The sequence below is a fragment of the Rattus norvegicus genome, chromosome 13, assembly GCF_021556685.1.
Source record: "Rattus norvegicus strain SHRSP/BbbUtx chromosome 13, alternate assembly SHRSP_T2T, whole genome shotgun sequence".
Classification (NCBI taxonomy): Eukaryota; Metazoa; Chordata; class Mammalia; order Rodentia; family Muridae; genus Rattus; species Rattus norvegicus.
In genome coordinates, this window is record NC_141546.1 from 73374196 (window position 1) to 73392922 (window position 18727).

An 18727-nucleotide genomic window follows, 5' to 3' on the forward strand; every position below is an offset into this window, starting at 1 on the left:
GCGTCTGATTTAATTGGTCACTAATTAGGACAGAAGACACATCATTTTTGTCTTGTAAAATCCAGGAAGCAAATTAACTATGGTATATGATACTGTCTGCTTCTTCTGACAGTAACCTATGCAGATCCAGCATAACCTCCTGATTGGGGAGACCCTTTGGTTACTTCTGGAATGATTCAGGCCAAGAGCATTAGAGCTCAAATCAGTGACTCTGAAACTTGTCCTATTTTACATTCTGGAACTCTGCATAAATATTTAAAAAAGATCTCCATAAATGGTGGAGTTGTTTATTTTCATTGAACAATAACTTGCTGAAATCCTTAAATGTTTATCTCACAATTTAACCTTTTTTGCTAGAAATGTTTATAAGGATTTTATAAGGTCTTCTGACAATATTTAATAAATTATTACTCGTCCAGAATGGTAAATTTCAGCATGTTATTTGAAGCCAGCTTCATTCAGCACCTAAGGGGTTCCTGATGAAATGCAAATACCCCACTTCACTAATTTGCAAATAATGAACTTAAATTTATCTTTGGGGGGGCATAGAACTCATGCTTAAATGCCTACAGTGTGCTGATTCCCCCCAAGAAGTGGTTTGCTATCTTCTACATGAATAATACTTTTGGTTAAGAGTTTGCAATCTCCGAGGTTGTCTGTCCTACTTTGTGCAAACTGAAAATATTAAGTCATTTTTAAAGCAATTTGGTGTCTTCCTTTAGCCTACTTCCCCTGGTGGAATAGGTTTCCATGCTTCTCTCTGTGTTTACTAAAGTATCTCCTGTTATTCTAGCACAAGCCCTCACATCACTGTCATGGTCCTCTCTAGTCTTTATACCCAGGAACATTGTCAGATGAGCTTTATTTCCTTAACCATCTGGCATTTTTTCCTTCACGAACACTGAGAACCATTTCTGGCACCCAACAGGTACTCAGTGCAATCTGAAGCACAATAAACTCACCTTGCTTTTATTTCCTGCCTTTGGTCTGAACTCTGCTCTCTGAAAATTCACTGAAAACATGTGACCTATTTTCTAGGCCATGACCCACTAGATATCTAAGCATCTAGGAGATGACCCACCAGAGAGCTGCTAGGCCTCGCTACATCCATGCCAAGCCCATATCCTTTAGATGTTCATGCGACCACATCTCCCAGTATCTTGCAATTCTAACTGCCTCCCCCAGGATAAATGTGACCCTGCACTTGGTCCAACAAAAGCCGAGCCAACTCCCAATGTAGGTTTTTCATGGCAGCTTGACACTCCCTCCATCATCTTCATCAGCATATTCTCTTAAATGTGCTCTCATCTGCATCTGCTGCCTTAGTATCCAGGCAGTCCTAACCTTTAGTCTTCTTGTCTCACCACTGGGTTGCTTCCAACGTGATTCTGAAGGCCAGTCCGAGGCTCTTGAGGTTCTCTACTGGTCCAGCATAGAGCCCTGAATAAAGCTGCATCTCATAATGAGAACGTCATTGAGGTTGAGAGAGGCAACCTCAGAGACCAGAGGACCTGAGAGCAGAGGACACAGGTCACCGAGAGGCAAAAGTAGCCTGGTCCATTCAGCACTTTTTAGAATGTAAGAGATGAGGACCAAGAGGTGAGAGGACTGTGCAGAATCCCAAATCGCCAGCGAGAGACACAATGTATTTGAGCTTATGGCTCCAGCAGGCAGGGAAGCAGCATAAATTTCAGCGAAGCAGAGCTAAGTGGCGATGGACTTTAAGTTCTGTCATATATAGTTAATTTGCAGAATAAATTGGTCAGGGCAGCAAAAGGATTTAACATCCAAATTCATTTGAAAAACAGAAGCTAGATGAGTATCCAGAGGAAAATGGAGACCGTTACAACATTCCCTAGCTGGCTGGAGTAGTATTATTATTGAATAATATTTTTATTAAAAATTTCTAGACCATTTGGTAGTTAAGGATATTTATAACATCCTGCAGCATCTTGCCGAAGCTTTGAATATCACACCGTGGAGCTGAGTTCACTCCAGAGACTTCCTACCTGCACATAACTCGTGTAGGCTGTCCTCCCTCAACCACATATACCACATGCAGTCCTGTTCTTTGAATGTGGAGCCTGGGCAATCCATGCTACTGTATCAGGGTTGCCCTATTTCAAAACTCTCCAAAGGTTCCCTGCCCTGTGCTCCTGTCCAGGTGTAAAGGAAGACGGACAGGCAGATGCACCCAGGGGAGGAGTCAAGGATGAATCAAGAGGCAAGCATCCTCCAAAGTGTAGAGTGCATCACGAAGAAGCGAGTGATAGACTGAGCTGGAGAATCAGAGGGACAACACACTTGTCCTGCCTGGGAAAACCGCTGAGGTGTGGGTGAAGGAAAGCATCATTAATTCCATTCTGTAGATAGATGGTTCCTCAACATTAACTGAGGTGGAAGCTAAAACTGGAAGCTCCCTTCCATCTACAGGATTCTGATTCTTTCTGCTTCTCAGGGTCATATTATTTTCTTTCTCCAATAGTATCTTTGGATCTTTCTTGAGGAGGTCCCCAAAAGAAGAAAAACACTTGCACTGGAAATATTATGGGGGGGGAGGGTTGTATATCTTTGTTTTCCCAGTTCAGTCTCACAAGACAAACAGGGATGGAAAGCCTACATTTACTCCTCCAGACAGAGGCATGGAGGCTCTCCTGGTAGCCGGCTGAACACGCCTATTCCATCACACTGTCTTCCTGCTAATGGAGAGTAAAAAATTGCAAATCCTGCAGGTGCTTCTCATTTTCACCTCTCTCCTAGTCCTGTCTCTCTCCTCCTCCCTCTCACCCTGTGGGGAAACAGCAGGGATAATCCAGACCAGCTCTGGGGCTCCTGAAGGCTGTGATGCTGACTTTCTGTGTCAGGTTTATTTTGACATGGACAAGAATCTGCACGCAGCTGTTGGTGAAGCTGGGCAGCAGGATGGTGAAGGAGTCAGAAACACGTCTCCTTTTTCCAATGCTTGTATGCCCTGGGAGGAAGCCAAAGGGCAGCCAGTGCCCAGGTAGTCAGTAAAGGAAACCTCCCTAGCTCTGCATCGCAGGACTCACATTGTCGAAAGTGGGACACAGTGATGAGTTGCCTAGAATCCAGGCCTATCTGCTACCTCATCGTGCTGCTTGATTTGAAACTGGTGTTTGCGAAAAGAATTATGTTAAGATGGAGTGATCATGGACTCATGATAGATCCTATATCCAATGGCTAACATATAAGAGGAGGATGCAGATTTGGTCAGAGACTCACAGAGAAGGAAGCCGTGTGACAACGGAGGCTAAGATCCGAGTGACAGCATTTCAAGTCAGGGAATGCAAGCAAGTGCCAGAATCCTCCACAAGTTTGGAAGAAGCAATGATAGCCATTTCCCTAGCCTCCAGGGGGAGCATGGCTGGGACTGCACCTTCCCTTTGCACTTTTATCTTTCAGAATGCATTGTTTTTTTTTTAAACTTAAACCACTTGATGGTGATTTGTAGATGGAGCCTTAGGAAACTGAGAATCACAGTGTAGTGAGAGCAAACCTTGGTGATCTGCTCTGACTTTCATGAAAGGCATTTAGAAGTTAAAGAAATGGGGCTATGGGAGGGAACTGAGAAGTAGATCATACAATGTTTTAAAGTTTCCATTCCCAACATCTCACACACACGGAAGTCTTATAATCTAGCCAAGGTCAAGATTATTTTTCACAACACCAGTGCTAGACTCTTTGGACATGCACTGGGTATGTCCCCTTTATGGACATAAGTGGGACAGGATCCACAAAACCAAGTACAGTTGACCATGTTTCCTGTGTTTGTCAATGCAAGATTGCAGTCGAGTTACTTCTTTGAAGGATTATGGGGTTAGAATGGGGAGAGGAATGAAAGAAAGGAAAGTAAAAAAGCATCTCTATTTTTAGGTCTGAATGACTATGGTTTCAGCACAGCCTTCCACATTCCCATGTGGGCATTTAGCAAACCATTCTGGATAATCTGGCTAAGGTTTCCATTCTCTAGTGTTGCCTATGTGGTGAATCTTCAAGTTTAGACTATCCTTTGAGGGTTTTAGTTACAGGATGGACATAATTCCTATTGCTTCTTTCTATTCCTGTGCATTCATTGACTTGAATACATTCAAGTGTGGAGCACTGGGCATGAGCCATGACAGTGCAATATAGCATAAGACAGCTTCTTGCACACTGGGGACTAACAATGCGGCTGAATCGAGAAGTTTGTTTTTGCAGCAAAATCTTTAGGGCTTCCCAGCAATTCTTGGATTTGATCCTCACCCCTCCTGAGATGTATGATCTGTGCAAAGGTGATTGCCAGAAGCTCTCCAGAAAAAGATGCTTATCTGACTGAGTTAGCTTCGCTTTATTTCTTTACACAAAAATTGTGATTCTAAAAGAAGGGCACAGATGGAGATCTCAGATTAACTTTAAAGGCTCTTTTGGTGTTTGTCTTATAGTTCTTTGGTAAATTCTGATACCATAAATTTTCATTGACTGCACTTTGACCCCAATGTCATTGTCATTGACCAAAGGAGGAATTATGGGATGCTTGTTGCATTAGACCACTTATTATTGAATTCACTATCCCCATGCCAAAGCTGACTAACAGCTTTTGGCGAAAACTAAAAACTGTACCTACACCAAATCTAAATTTAACATGAACCTAATTAGCAAGGGACCTCAAGCCGACACTTATTCGTTAGAAAACAAGCCAGTGAAAAGGGGATTAGCTTAAGAAATTATAACATTGTGTTATCTATCAATTTTTAAAAGCCACTGGGGCATTGGTGCCATTTTATTTCTGTCTCCTCTAACTTCCAAATCTGCATAGTCATAATTGATGAACAAAACCGTCACCTGGAGGCACTTGGGGGAAAGGTTTAATTCTGTTTGGTAGGCAATGCTTTATGAAGCAGGCAGGAGATTGGAATGCTGTGCTTTTAGAAAAGAAAAATGTCAACAAGGAATGCAGAAAAAGAAAGCATTTATTTTTCTGGATAAGTGTCAATTAAACAAAAAATCCATCCACTTCTCCAGAAGACATCTTTCCTTGGATACCCCAGCTGTTGGCACTTTATGAAGTGGTCAGTGGACCTGAAGACAGACACTCCACCACAGCCTTGGAAATTGCTCTCTAGGGACTGGCTGCAGGGTCTGATGATAGCAAAGAGGCACTATTTCTAGAAACTTCCTAATGAAATAACAAAAGACTGAGTCCGAAATGTACATGATATTAATGTTAGAACAAAAGAAAGGACACGCCCCGAAGAAAGGGTCCTTTTAGGATTCATTTGTAGGATATAAACACTTGTTGTGTTCTGTTGTTGCTTTGCTCTGTTTCATTTTTCTGAATACGTAAGTCATATGGGAACCAATGATTTCCATTATTTAAGTAGGCTGTGTGCTTGGAGCTACTGGGTATTGATGGATGAGAACCAAGAACCTGGAGTGGTTCCTGTGTGCCAGCTGAGCCTGGGAGATTGGGGACGCTGTAGAAGGTAGTTCTCCAGGTGTCTCCCTTCCTTATGTCAGCCCTTAGAGTCCAGTTACTTCTCAGTGCTGGTGAAGAAACACATGTAAGGCCAAACTCCCAGTCTCCCTGGAACGCCTCTGTTCCCCAGATCTATCCAGAACTCCCTTCCCTTCCCCTCCCCTACTGGTGTTTTCCATGCTATACAGGCCTTGCCTACATTCTGCTGGGCCCTGGGCCATCAGTCCTGATCTTTTTGCTACATGAAGACATTATTTGAGACAACTTCCTCAGATTTTCTAACCACATTTTCCAACTGCTGTCCCTCAGCACCACAGCTGACTGCTCTGCATATTCCCATTCTTAAGCCTAAATCCTCACATTTCCAGTAAATAAATTACTCAATATCCATATGGATATGAAATGTACAGTTTAAAATTTTGCAGAATGAAATTTCTATGATATTTACCTAAGTCTCTGTAACTGAGTTGGCTCTGAAAAATCCTTTATACCTGAGAGGAATGGAAACCACTCAGTTCCTCCACTGTTCAGTCAAATCTAGAACATTCCAAATGAACCTAGGACAACAGTGCTCCAAGTTAATTAAAGCTCAGCTGTCTAGTTGGCATTGGAAGAAGACAGAACATAATCACTTTATATACAATTCATTGGAAAAGGTTTTATTATTCAATCAACACTCTTGTCATTCAATAAATATTTGTTTTGGGCTCTGTGAGGTATTGTATTAGAGAGCAAGGCATTGTCCTTCACGGTACTCAGCATATTGTGATGTTGGTTGCAGGCAGAACAGGGTAAGTGAACAAGCAGGGTCAGAGTAAATAAATTGACAGAACATTTGCTGTGTCCTGAGGACTTTTCAAGATTAACTTTGTGATTAACAGTTTTGCTTGTTTTGTTTTGGTGTTTTGAGACAGATTCTTGTACTCATCTGTACCAAAGAATAGCTCTAAACTTCTGATCTTACTGCCTCTGCCCCCCAAGTGCTGGGATTTCAGGCATGTATCACCATGCTCAGTTGTGTTGTATGTCGTATTGGTGAAGTATCCATCAGCCTAGACATTTCTACTTTTCATAAAAGGAATTCTAGACTCTAGAAGGCCATGCAGCCTGTCCTAAGTCATCCAGCTGACAAGAGATAAAGAAAAAGTCCAACAACTGAGGCCATCCATGGAGTGGGAAACTGCTAATTCCCTTTCACTATAATGAACATGGAGAAAAGGATATAGGTTGGGAAGAGAATTTAATTTAAGATTAAATGAGAGAGAGAAAGAGAGAGAGAGAGAGAGAGAGAGAGAGAGAGAGAGAGAGAGGAAGAAGAAGAAGGAGGAGGAGAAGGAGGAAGGGAGAGGGAGGGGGAGGAGGGAGGGAGAGGGAAAGTAAAGTATAGGGAATTTGAGATGAGCTGTTTCAGCAACTGGGGCATCATCTGTCCCTTCTGTTGAGCTGAGATGTGCAAGAGGAGGAAGAGGCTGCCAAGAGAGTGTGGAGGAGACGGTGGCCACAAATAGAGGGACCGTGGGTATGACATCATGTAACCTGTACCAGTGGATGCCCTAACAGGCACCTAAGACACTGCTACTTAGGGAAAAGCATTTGGCTAGAGTCACAGAGTCAGCATCCCCTCAGCAATGCCTTGCCCTTTCTACTTGATTCTTAGAGAATTTTGTGAGGGACAGGAGAACTGTTTAGCAAATGTTTTGCTTCTGTTCTTTAAGCTTGACGTTTTGTAACTATTCACACCTATGCTTAGAGCTTAGGATAATTATCCCAGGATACACAAGGAATGAAGAGACAGATGAGAGCATGATAGATCTAGCTACAGATAGATATGCATAGAGACACAGACAATAGATCAACTAAGGGAACAAAGGTGAGAATGCACCGTTCCTGACTTCGGGCCGCTGTGACCAGGCATCTGGCACCCTAGTAAGTGCTCAGTGTATGTCCTTCGTAGGTAAGATTGGAATCTCAGAGAATAGGTGCTCATGGCATAAGTCAAGTTTCAGTTCAAGTCCCAACAGACCTCAAAACTATTTTCAAAGATATTAACCACTTGAAGAGACTGACTGGAACCTATTTTAGGGTTGTTAATGACATGCCAGGTTGGGTTCCTCTACTTGGAAGACCTGAGATGAGGGCGATGCGCGTCAGAATCGTGGCTTGGATCACTTGGAATCATGGCTCACACAGTCGATCGGGTAAAGGTTGGGTACTGGCTGTGGGTGGGCAGTCTTCCAGTACATCTTGTCGATCTGTAGTTCATTGGCCCATGTCAACCTTTCTTAGCGAGCATCTGAAGCTATCCCCCAAAGCTGTGATCTGATTAGTTTGCATTTGATTTCTTTGCTGCCTAATGAACTGCCTGTGTAGTCCTAGCTGTGATGTCATTTGCATCTCGTTGCCTCAGGCACCAGCTCAGGAGAGAGATTTTTAAGCAGTTCTCAGAATCCTACAGGAATTGTACCAATTTACTTCACAACAAGTAATTCACCTTTGTGACCTGTGAGTTCACACAGGCAGAGCAGAGCCTGCATGAGAATGGCTGGGTCACTCTCTTCATTGTAATATGCCCCTGAATTGAGGTGGGTCAATATGTCCATGCCTAAGGCCATGGGCACACACACATACAATGAGATTCTGAGCATTAAGGATGGCAGTATTCTCATACCATGGTATTCTATTGGGGAAACTCATCCACTATGTGCTGGAGGATACAGATTTAGCCTAAAGCAAATGGCACTTATTTATAGCAAACTGTTTTTGCAAAGTGCTTTGCAGCTTTACGGTAGTTAGCTACATTCCAGGTTGAATATTCCTCCACTTGTAAGAAAGCTAAGTGTCACAGCCAGACAGGAAGACCTCCCTGAGAACAAAAGTGTGGATTCTGCAAAACCAGTGGTGAGGACCACGAGTGTGTTGTTTTGTTTTGTTTTGGTTTGGTTTTTGTTTGTTTGGTTTTTATCAGCTGACACACTTGCCGGTCATCATCTTTCAAGACCTTAACTATAGATTATTTCTTTTGTTCAAAGACCGTGTATCTACTGAAGTAGATATGTACTCTCGAAGCATCACGGTGTTTCAGATTCCAGGAGCATCTTTACGTAGGTGCCATAGGATGGTGAAAAGTTTCAAGGACTGCAATAGGAGTAGCCAATACAAAGAGGAGACCACTGGGTCATAGGAGATAAAGTGGCTTTCCCTCTTCCCACCTTTTCACCAGCAGACAGCAGACTCTCCTGAAGAGTTTTGGATCTGAGTTATTCATTCCCATGCAGCAAATGGTGGCACTGTCTTTGGGGTAAGGGAGATTTATGTGGGCCTTCAGCGATGGACCCCATCACTTTAAGGACCATTTCCCAATTGTATCTTTAGCTGCGCATAGAAAATGGATTTTCTCTTTGAAAAATCTCTCTCGTGCCCATGTCTATTCTTGGCTGGAGACTGAATAGATGGCTTTGGGGAGCTCACTGTTCATTGCTCTGTATAAATCCAGCCTCTTTCTAGATAGTTCCATCTCATGTGAGCATGGTGTTAGCTAGGTATATGGCCTTGGCCTTGGCCTCCAGCAGGGACCTGATATGTAGACCCGATATGGGGAAGAATAAGGTCCGGAAGATAAAAGCAAGCAGGAGCATTTGGAACACCTATCACTTCCGGCTATATGCTTTCCTCAGCCATCCTTCTGTACTCTTTAATCTTGCCAAGAATGTAGGGTGGATGGGTATTGACAGGGATTAACTGCATCTTGATTTTAATTGGCATTGCCAGAAGACAGCAACAAGGGGAGCAGCCCCTCTTGTTCACAGCAATTACAAGCTTTAATGATGGCCAGCTGGAGGGCAGGAACGTTAACGCCACACAGCACTCACGTTACAGTGCCCTCTGGTGGTATATTTCAGTACAATTCATCTAGATAGCGACCTAGGAAAGTTTGTTGAAAGGTAAGAGAAAAACATGTTGGCCTATTACTTCACATTTGAAGTAACTTTTACTCAAAATTAAGGATATTGGGGGAGGATTCTTTTAAAACTCTCCTGTGAGCTTTCTTTCAATTATTCTGTCATTGTCGCCTGGTTTTCATATTTTCCTCATAGAGGTATGAGGTACATAATTTGTAATTGTTTTGCTTTTTAGTTTTTATTGTATATTAGGAAAAAAGAGCCATTAGAATATCGAGACACCACATAATCCTTAGAATCCTGAAAATTTATTTTCTCTAGCCTGGTCTCACGGCATGGAATATTGTCATTTTCGATCAACTACCACCATCTAGTGGTCATATTGTAGATACGCAAGTGTTCAGAATGGAGTCTCAACAAAGGAGGGCTGTGGCTCCCTACAGAAATGTCTCTGGCGATAATGTGATTAGAGCCAAAGAGAAAAAGGCTCCCAACCTCAAGAAGACTGCACAGACACCAGATACTGCCCAAAGATCACTCTGCCTCCACCTATTTAACCAGTCACTCAGCAGTCTGAAGAAGTCAAGAAATTAGATCAAAAATGGGGTATAGAAAGCCTTGGCTAGTCTATGGGCTTTTCAAATACTGCTAGCAATCCATTCTCAGCATAAGGTAAAGTTCAGAACCATGGCTGAGATGCAGAAGCCTAAATAATTATAAAGATGAACCTGTGGGTGAAGTGATTTGAGGTTGGTTAGTCTGGGCTCTGTTTGATGTCATAATCTTTGACTTTTAGTGTGTGTGTGTGTGTGTGTGTGTGTGTGTGTGTGTGTGTGTGTGTGCGCGCACGCGCGTGTGTGTGCGTGCGCGAGCAGCATTGTCTAGTTTTCCTACAATCCAGGAGGGACTGGAATGCAATCCTGAATCTATGATTCAGTAAATATAAATGTTAAATAGACTGACTCCCGTAGTCACTGAGTGTATCCTGTGCCTTCAGACACAAGAGATGGCACCTGTCAGGATTGGCCGTGTCTCATTCACATAATGCTCTTTATTTGGGAATCCAGAACAGTGAGAACCTCACCACATGGACCCACATTACACAGCAAGTAAGAGAGGGCTTAGAGTGTGCTCCCCATACCCCAGAGGAGTGAACATTTGCTTTTCTAAGTCAGTGAGTCGTATCTCCCAATCACCTCCCGGAACCACTTTGCAAGGCCTTTCAACCAGTTCACACTGCATCCCATCAAGTATGGCATTCTTAGCGCACCCACTGGAGACCGGAACATTCTGTGTACCCACCACCTCCGAAGGCACAGAAGTCTCTCCAAAATCATTTCCTGCTTGGGACACCAACTGTCAGAAAATAGCTTGAGAATCTGGAGGGTTCTGTCCACAGAGTCCTTTACAGCTAATGAGTAAAATGGAAAAACAGGAGGGCTGAAGGAAGAGAGAGCAAATGGTGCTTTCTTGTGTGGGGAACAAACCATTATTCTCTAGTAGGCTCTTCTCATGTTTGTCACTGAAAATAGATCAAGAATTTGTGTAGCTAACTCCTAAGTGGCAAACAACAGTGAAAAGAAAAATCTTTTTGAAAAAGCCAAACTTTCCTCTGCATTCTCAACACGTGAGTTATTTATACAGACAAGCAATGCTGGTCTTGCTGTATGACTTAAACACTTTGGACTCAGCATTGGTTTCAAATACCAAGTTTCACAATCCACTATCTTTGGGACCTTGATGATATTGCCCTTTCTTGATATGTAGAAATGGGTAGAATGGTAGACTGTTGGCAATGGTTATGTAATGGCTGAAGGAGATCTTGAGTCAACCCCAATGCCATAGGAAGGCTCCATAAACCTCAGCTGTAATTATGACCAAGATTGTGTTGCTGAGTGCTTCCTGCATGTTAGAAACCATATGTGTGTCTTCAAACCATTTTTTTATGCATTCATTTGATAACACTAGAGGTGGGAGCTATGAAGAAGCCAAGGCATAGAGCGGTCACTGTTGCTATCATCTGCTTTCTGGGAAACAGACTTACTGCAGACACATCCCTCTGAGTGCATGAGTGGAGTCAATGATTCTCAGAAGAGAAACAACCTGTTATATTTGAAAGGCTATTTCCAACTCTGTATGTCACCGGGAAGATGCTTGCCCCTAATTAAGTAGAATGACAGAGTCACAGTCTTACTCCCTTAGTGACACTTTCCAACTTCTCAAGGTTAGACCTCAGAACTCAGGAGCCACCAAGTCATGGCAGTCCTTGCTATCTTGCCCCCCATCACTGTTTCTTTTTCTCCTGTCTGGCAGGCAACTCCCCATCTGATGAGTCAGAAGAACGGGAAAGGGATCCCAAGGTGCTGACATTCCCAGAATACATCGCTAGCCTGTCAGACTCTGGCACCAAGCGTATGGCAGCTGGAGTCCGGATGGAGTGCCAGAGCAAGGGACGGTGTCCCTCATCCTGTCCTTTGTGTCATGTGACATCCAGCCCTGAAACTCCTGCTGAGCCGGTTCTGCTGGAAGTGACCAGAGCATCCCCCATCTATGAACTTGTGACCAATAACCAGACCCAGAGGGTAAGAGGGTTGAGATACTTGGTTCTGGAAGGCATAGAGACCTTTCTCCACACAGCAAGCCAGTGGCAGGATCTTTTTACTCAGCTAAGAGCAGCAACTCATTTGTTTAGATTTGCATGTTTACATATTCAGTCAAATCAAATCAATGAACTCTATAATACCCACAACAATGTGACTCAGGACTAACTACTGAAGTCTGAGTAAAAGGGGCTGGAAGGAAATAGGAAAGCACATGCAATGGAAAGCCATTGTAATACCTTTTCCAAAGGGGACATGTTATAAGGACACTCATCTCTGTCTCCCCCTTGGAGCAGGTGAACCAGTCTAACTGATCTCCCAACCTAGAACCAACTGTACCTGGACTAGAAGGGGCATGTCAAAAACAGGTCCAAGAGGAAGGTCCTAGTACCTTCACCTGCAAGGGCCTTTCCCTGCTCATCACAGGCTTAAAGGACAAAACACCACATCTGTGCTGATCTTCCCACATTTTACTATGCTGGAAGTTTATGGTATTTCCCAACCATTCATTCTCTCTTTAATTCTCTGTCCCTAAAGCTCTTAGGAGAAATTGTGTGAGCCAGTAAGATTCAGGCACCGGGTTGGGAGGAGCAGTGACTTCTTCCTTCAGGATATAGGCGAGAGTAAAGCAGCATACACACACAGAGACACTAGCCATGTCAAACTTGAAGTAGAGAGGCTCCGGGGTGGGAGGTTTCTGAGACAATTTGCAAGGCAAATAACCAAACAGCTTACCTGAGGAGTGGAATGCCCATCCAGGTGGGGTGATAATTGCTTCCTTTTTTCTCTTGGAGGAGACACCTGGTGTGTCACAGTTGGTATCATAGGTGTTGCTGAGACTCACAGGAGGGATTTTGTATGTATGTTTCTCTAACATACCCACCTCTTCCATAGATATTTCAAAGAGTGTTTGAAAATATAGGTTCTCCCCCTCCACAGGAACAATAAGACAAATGGTTCTTGCTGGCCTACACATTTGTCCTGAATCTGAGAGGCTTATGGGAAGAGAATTGGGAGAGAAGAACTTGAAAGAAGGAAGCCCTTGGTTCATTGGGCACCCAAAGGTGTGGTGGTATTAACACAGGGGTACCCTTGAGAGCCTAACGTCGTACCCCCTCAAGTTGCTGCATCTGATAACCAAGAACTTTCTGGTTCACCAGGCTGGATACAGGGAGAGCTGAGCTCAGCAGGGTCATCCTTCGAATTAGAGTGCACAAAGCTTCAGAACAGAGAAGAGCTCAGTGGGAGACAAAGAACTTGGGGGCTGTCAATCAACACCAGGATGCCTAAGGAATTTCAACCCCAGCAGCCCCTCTCTGGATTCCCTGCTTGCCAAACACCCTTCCATTTCCCCTGCATCTGTTTTCAGAGAGGGGCAGGAAGACATTGCCCATCTGGCCCAGTGTTAAGTACTTCAGTTTCTAGATATATACAAGCTAGTCTACGATGGAGTTTGCTCGCTACCAGGGGACTCTTTTCTTTACATGACACATTCCTTCTCTGTCATCCTCTCTGCAACTCTGGTTTTTCTTCTAGCTTTTACTTTCTGTCGACAAATTTAGACAAGGGGTCCAGAAGATGGGGAAGGGTTGGACAGATGTTCAGTGTGACACTGGTAACTTGGTGTCATCTTCCCCTTCAATATGCGCGTTCATCTTCTAGCTATCCTCTTTGGTCTATTGTCCTTGTGATGGACTGGATAATCTCTGATGTCATAGGGCAAGTAAATTTGTGATTGTGATAAACAAGTTGGTTAGACCATTTCAACAATCCAATACACTCTAGCTCCTTACCTTGTCTCTCAAATAGATACCACTGGTGTCCCCATCTCATTAAAGGGAACCAGTGTCCTTGTCATCCCCAGTATCTTTTCTATCATCAAGAGCAACACGTATATCCTGTATCTATTCTTTTATCTGAGACCCCCATCACAACCTAACTCTTCACTGTAATATCAAACATTTTATTGCAGCAATCTTCTTGTTAGTCCTTGTATATAACACCTGCAATTACTATACAATATAGACTTCTGGCCACATTAGCATCAAGGTAATTTAATGGATCTTCACATTGAGTGCAACTTAGAGTCCTTAGCACAACATTACAAAGCTGCTTACGATCCTGTCTGTCTTCACGTACGTGGTTGTTAGTACTCTATATTCTAAAATTTAACTCTTTTTGCCTCCTCAAACACACCATATTTTCTTTCATGAATTCTGACCTCTGGCCTTACAAATCTCTGTCCCAAGAATATATTCCATCACATTTCTGTCACTGGGAAAGTCCTACCATCATGCCACGTTTCAGCTCAAGCACCATTGTCTCCCAGAGACCTCTCCACCGTGCTCCCAGTCCAACTCAGACTCCTTCTCGGAACTTCCATTCCATGTGTACATATCTTCACTTGTACATTTTCTGTGATCATACTTGTTGCTTGGTTATTTACTTCACTCTAGCCTATAAGAAATGCTTTGTCTTCTATAGCTTGGTGCATAGTTGATACTCCGCTAAATGAATGGATGAATAAATTTTCGACTGCTAAACATGAAGTAAAAATTCAGATGTTTCCTTTTTAAGAGAAAGGCAAGCCAGCATTTGGGTTGCTGTTTGTTTTGTTTTGCTTTGTTTTTTTCTAGACTTTATCACATCTGTTAACAAGTATGGATTCCTCAGGGAGTGCATGGGATGGCAAATTGTAGGTCTGAAAAAGTCAAGTTTCTCTTTCTCTTCCTTTACAAAAGAGTTTCATTTTGGTCCTTCTTATCAATTGTATAACAGTCATCTTTTCATCGCTGTGACAAAACACCCAGCACAATCAACTTAAAAGGAGGGAATATCGAAGTTCCTCAGATTTGAGTCCATGGTTGCCTGGTCATATGACTATGGGTCTGTGGTGTGGTGGAAGATCATGAGAGTAGGGCTGTGTGGAGGAGGAGCCGTATTCCATCCTGGAGGTGAAAAGCAAAGAGAATTCAAGAAGACTATTCCAAGACTAATAAATAACCTGTAAAACAAAGTCCTGGTAACCTATGTCCTCCTACTAGGGCTTACTTCCCAATGCCTATTTAAGTTATGTATCAACCAATGTGGTGACATATAGATGAAATTAGTATCTTCTAACCACTTCTCAGTAATACCAACACCTTGGATCAAGGCTTCTTTGAAGAATACACTTCATATCCAAGCCATTACATACCCTATCCAACTTGTTGAATTAGATTCTACCTATGATTCAGAAGTAGGAACTCTCATGGAGTAGCATGTATCAAAGGTAGAGGGTTAAAACTTTTGAATAAATGACTTTTAAAATAATTATAGCATGTTTGCCTTGCCGTATTTTTATATTAATATTTTGATCATGTTTTCATGTTTAAAATGTTAGAGCGGTTTATTATTGTTCTTGAAATGGGACTTCTTACAGACTATCTATAATCTAGCCCTACCTCTCTGTCAAAGAACTTCTTTGCCTTGTGGATCTTATAGACGGATTGATATATTTCGTTGGTTTTAGAAGTCCAGTTTTATTGAGGATCCATTCTTCTTAGTGTTAGCTTTTCTATCTACATCACTACAACTTTTGTGACCAGATTACTTTAAAAAGTAAAATCATCAATATGTAATGACACAGTTTAGTGTGTTTCACTGTGATGTTTCCATACAAGCTTATATTGTACCTAGATCACAGTCAGCCTCCCTCCCGCTCCTCTCCATCTCTTTGCCCCTCTCCCGTAACTTAACATTTCCTCCTTTCTTTTCAGGTCTAGAGTTTCTATACTTCCATATCCTAGAGAAAATTTGCACCTGTATTTTTTTAAGGTTTACTTTATTTATGTGAGTACACTGCAGCTGTCCTCAGACACACCAGAAGAGGGCATCGGATCCCATTACAGATGGTTGTGAGCCACCATGTGGTTGCTGGGAATTGAACTCAAGACCTCTGGAAGAGCAGTCAGTGCTCTTAACCGCTGAGCCATCTCTCCAGCCCTGCACCTGTATTTTTATCTGTTATTATTTCACTGCACGTGTTGTCCTCCAATTCCACCCATTTCCCCCCAGATGAAGAATTCCATTCTTGTTTGCAACCAAATAGCTTCCTTCCCTCTTTGTGGAGGCTTCCTGCTGCTGTGTGATCTCATAGAGCCTCACCTTCTCACCAGGACCCCTCAACGCTATTGTGGAATTTGGATGTTTACATGAATCCGGCTTGCTTGTTTAGTATCTAGCTGGAAAATGTATGCAGACAGCGACCATATGTGTCTTCTTTTGCGTCATTGCATCCTTCCTTCGTGCTTAGCACAGGAAATGGCCCCTTGTAGACGGTTAGCAAACAGGTGTTGACTGAAGACACCATCAAGCAGCAGGCACTTTTAGTCTGTCTATCTTAAAGAGTCTATCTTCTTCGTTTTGAAAAGCTCACTTTTTTATTTGAATCTCAATCAGAACAGGATAAAGTAAGTAACTTGATGGCGGAGTCAATGTTAATTAACAGCATGTATTGAGAAGAGCTTCTGTTCAGTGAGCCATCATGGTCCACTCTCTGACAGTCTTATTCATTAGCCTATGACCCTGAACAAGTATCTAACTTACACTCTCAGAACTTTCACTGTAAGCTATTATCATCATCCACCCAAGAGTTAGTATCTAAATTGGCCTTACAAATTAGAAACACTGTATAAATCATAACTATGAGCAAGAATCAGTTCCTGCTTCTTAGAAACTCTAAGTCTTGGGAGTGGAGTCAGTTGGATCCTTATTCAATTCAGCTTATAGCCTTACGTAACTCTCTTGTAGTTTTATTGCTATGAAGAGACACTGTGACCAAGGCAACTCTTATAAACATTTACTTGGGTCTGACTTACAGCTTCAGAAGTTTTAGTCCTTTATCATCACAGTGGGAAGCAGGGCAGCATCTAGGCAGACCTGGTGCTGGAGAAGGAGCTGCGAGTTCTCCACCTTGTTCCCCAGGCAGCAGCTGGAGACTGTCTTCTGCAGGCAGGCAGCCAGAAATAGGCTGTCTTCTGCACTGGGTTGAACTTGAGCACTAGGAGACCTCAAAGCCCACCTACACAGTGACACACTTCCTCCAACAAAGCCATGTCTATTTCAACAAGGCCATATCTCCTAATGGTGTCACTCCCATGGGTCAAGCATATTACCATAATAACCAATACTAAACTTTGAAAGACTAGAACCTATGTATGGCTGTTTGTATAGGTGATTGTAGAGTCTTATCTCTTCCTTCCCCCCTTCTTCTCATCCTCTCTTCCTCATTCCCTTTCTATACTTTTTTCTTTTCTTGTGATTTTAGAGTCTGAACTTCTATAAGGCAGTTATGTCCCCTTTCCCTAGCTTACCAATGTGGACAAGCTGGTACTGGAACAGAAGGGAGAAAAGCCAAGGCCAAAGGTATCATATGCCTCAGAGACACAGCTTGGAGCATAGATAGCCTGGAACTTTCATTCTTAGATTACCCGAGTTGAGCCCTCGGGAACTGTTCTTTTGCCATTGTTACAAGTGATGTTGCCTCTTTGGTCTGATTTTATCTTTGCTTTTTTTTTATTCCACAGAAACTATCTCCATAAAATTACTTGATGTAAAGAACTATGCCAGACTGTAATTTTTATAAGATTCTATGTAATTCAAAAACAGAAATGTATATCAGGTGTGGTACATAGATTGTTGCACTTAACTGTCACAACATCACTATTAGGAAAGTGATAATTTTTTGGTTTTTTGTTTTGTTTTTAAAGGTTTTATTTAAAATCTTATTTATTTTATACAGGTTAGTACACTGTTGCTGTCCTTAGACACATTAGAAGAGGGCATCAGATCCCATTACAGATGGTTGTGAGTCATCTAGTGGTTGCTGGGAATTGAACTCAGAACCTCTGGAAGAACACTCAGTGCCTCTAACCACTGATCCATTTCTCCATCCCAGAAAGTGATATTTTATCAGAGTGGAAACTGGGTTTATATAATGTGCCGAAGGTCACAGGTAATAATTGACAAAGCCAAGGGTCTCATCCACAAAGACTGACACAGATTGAGAATTTAGCCTTTATATTACACAGCTTTTCCTACTCACAGTCAAAGAAAGGTGTCTAACCACAATCCTGTGCAGAAACACACACATATTCAATATGGACCAACAAACAGGCTGAGGGACCATGATGGACTAGAGCAGGACAGATAAGGCTGGTATGGATGCACAGAGAGGCATTTGAAGAAGGGCAAAGTGCTTCTGGGTAGATAGAGGAAAGAAGAGCAAATGCAGGCCACCCAAAGATGGGAGGTAAAGAAGTTAATGTTTCTAGAACTTACAGTGTGAGGTGTTATAGAGTGAAGTGAGGGAGACACACGGTGGAAACTGACTTTCTTTCAAAGTGAAAGCTCCTTTTTATACCTCTTTCTTACTCCCTTTCTCTGTCTCTCTGTCTCTCTGTCTCTCTGTCTGTCTCTCTCTCTCTCTCTCTCTCTCTCTCTCTCTCTCTCTCTCTCTCTCTCTTTCCCTCTGTTTGAGACGGGAATACTTGTATCTAACTGCCTTCTAACTTCCGATTCTCCTGCCTCCAAATGCTGGGATTACAGTAATGTGACACATTTGGTTTTTAAGGTGACAGGTGACAGAGTCGAGCTACTACACTAAAGAGAAAGGGACATCCCATGTTCTACAGGCTGGGTTATCCCACACTCCATCTTCTGAGACAGCTTCAGACTAGAGAACGTTGGTGCAGTGGTGACACAGTCTTTTT

General features: G+C 42.7%; 1 protein-coding gene and 1 long non-coding RNA gene across 5 annotated transcripts in view; one reads left to right on the plus strand and one right to left on the minus strand.

Moving 5' to 3' along the window:
- Positions 1-18727, plus strand: part of Astn1 (astrotactin 1) — a 318227-nt gene that overhangs the window by 271622 nt on the left and 27878 nt on the right. For all 3 annotated transcript variants that reach the window (NM_001430009.1, NM_001170603.2, NM_001430010.1), the window contains 1 exon segment: positions 11689-11957. In NM_001430009.1, the coding sequence (NP_001416938.1) occupies positions 11689-11957 (269 nt within the window).
- The window catches only part of LOC148001714 (uncharacterized), a 47961-nt gene continuing 43153 nt past the window's right edge, over positions 13920-18727 (minus strand). Inside the window, exon 4 of one of the 2 annotated variants that reach the window (XR_015636053.1) lies at positions 13920-14923. This is a non-coding gene — a long non-coding RNA (uncharacterized LOC148001714). The remainder of the gene's footprint in view (positions 14924-18727) is intronic. The other variant, XR_015636054.1, reaches the window with a different exon arrangement.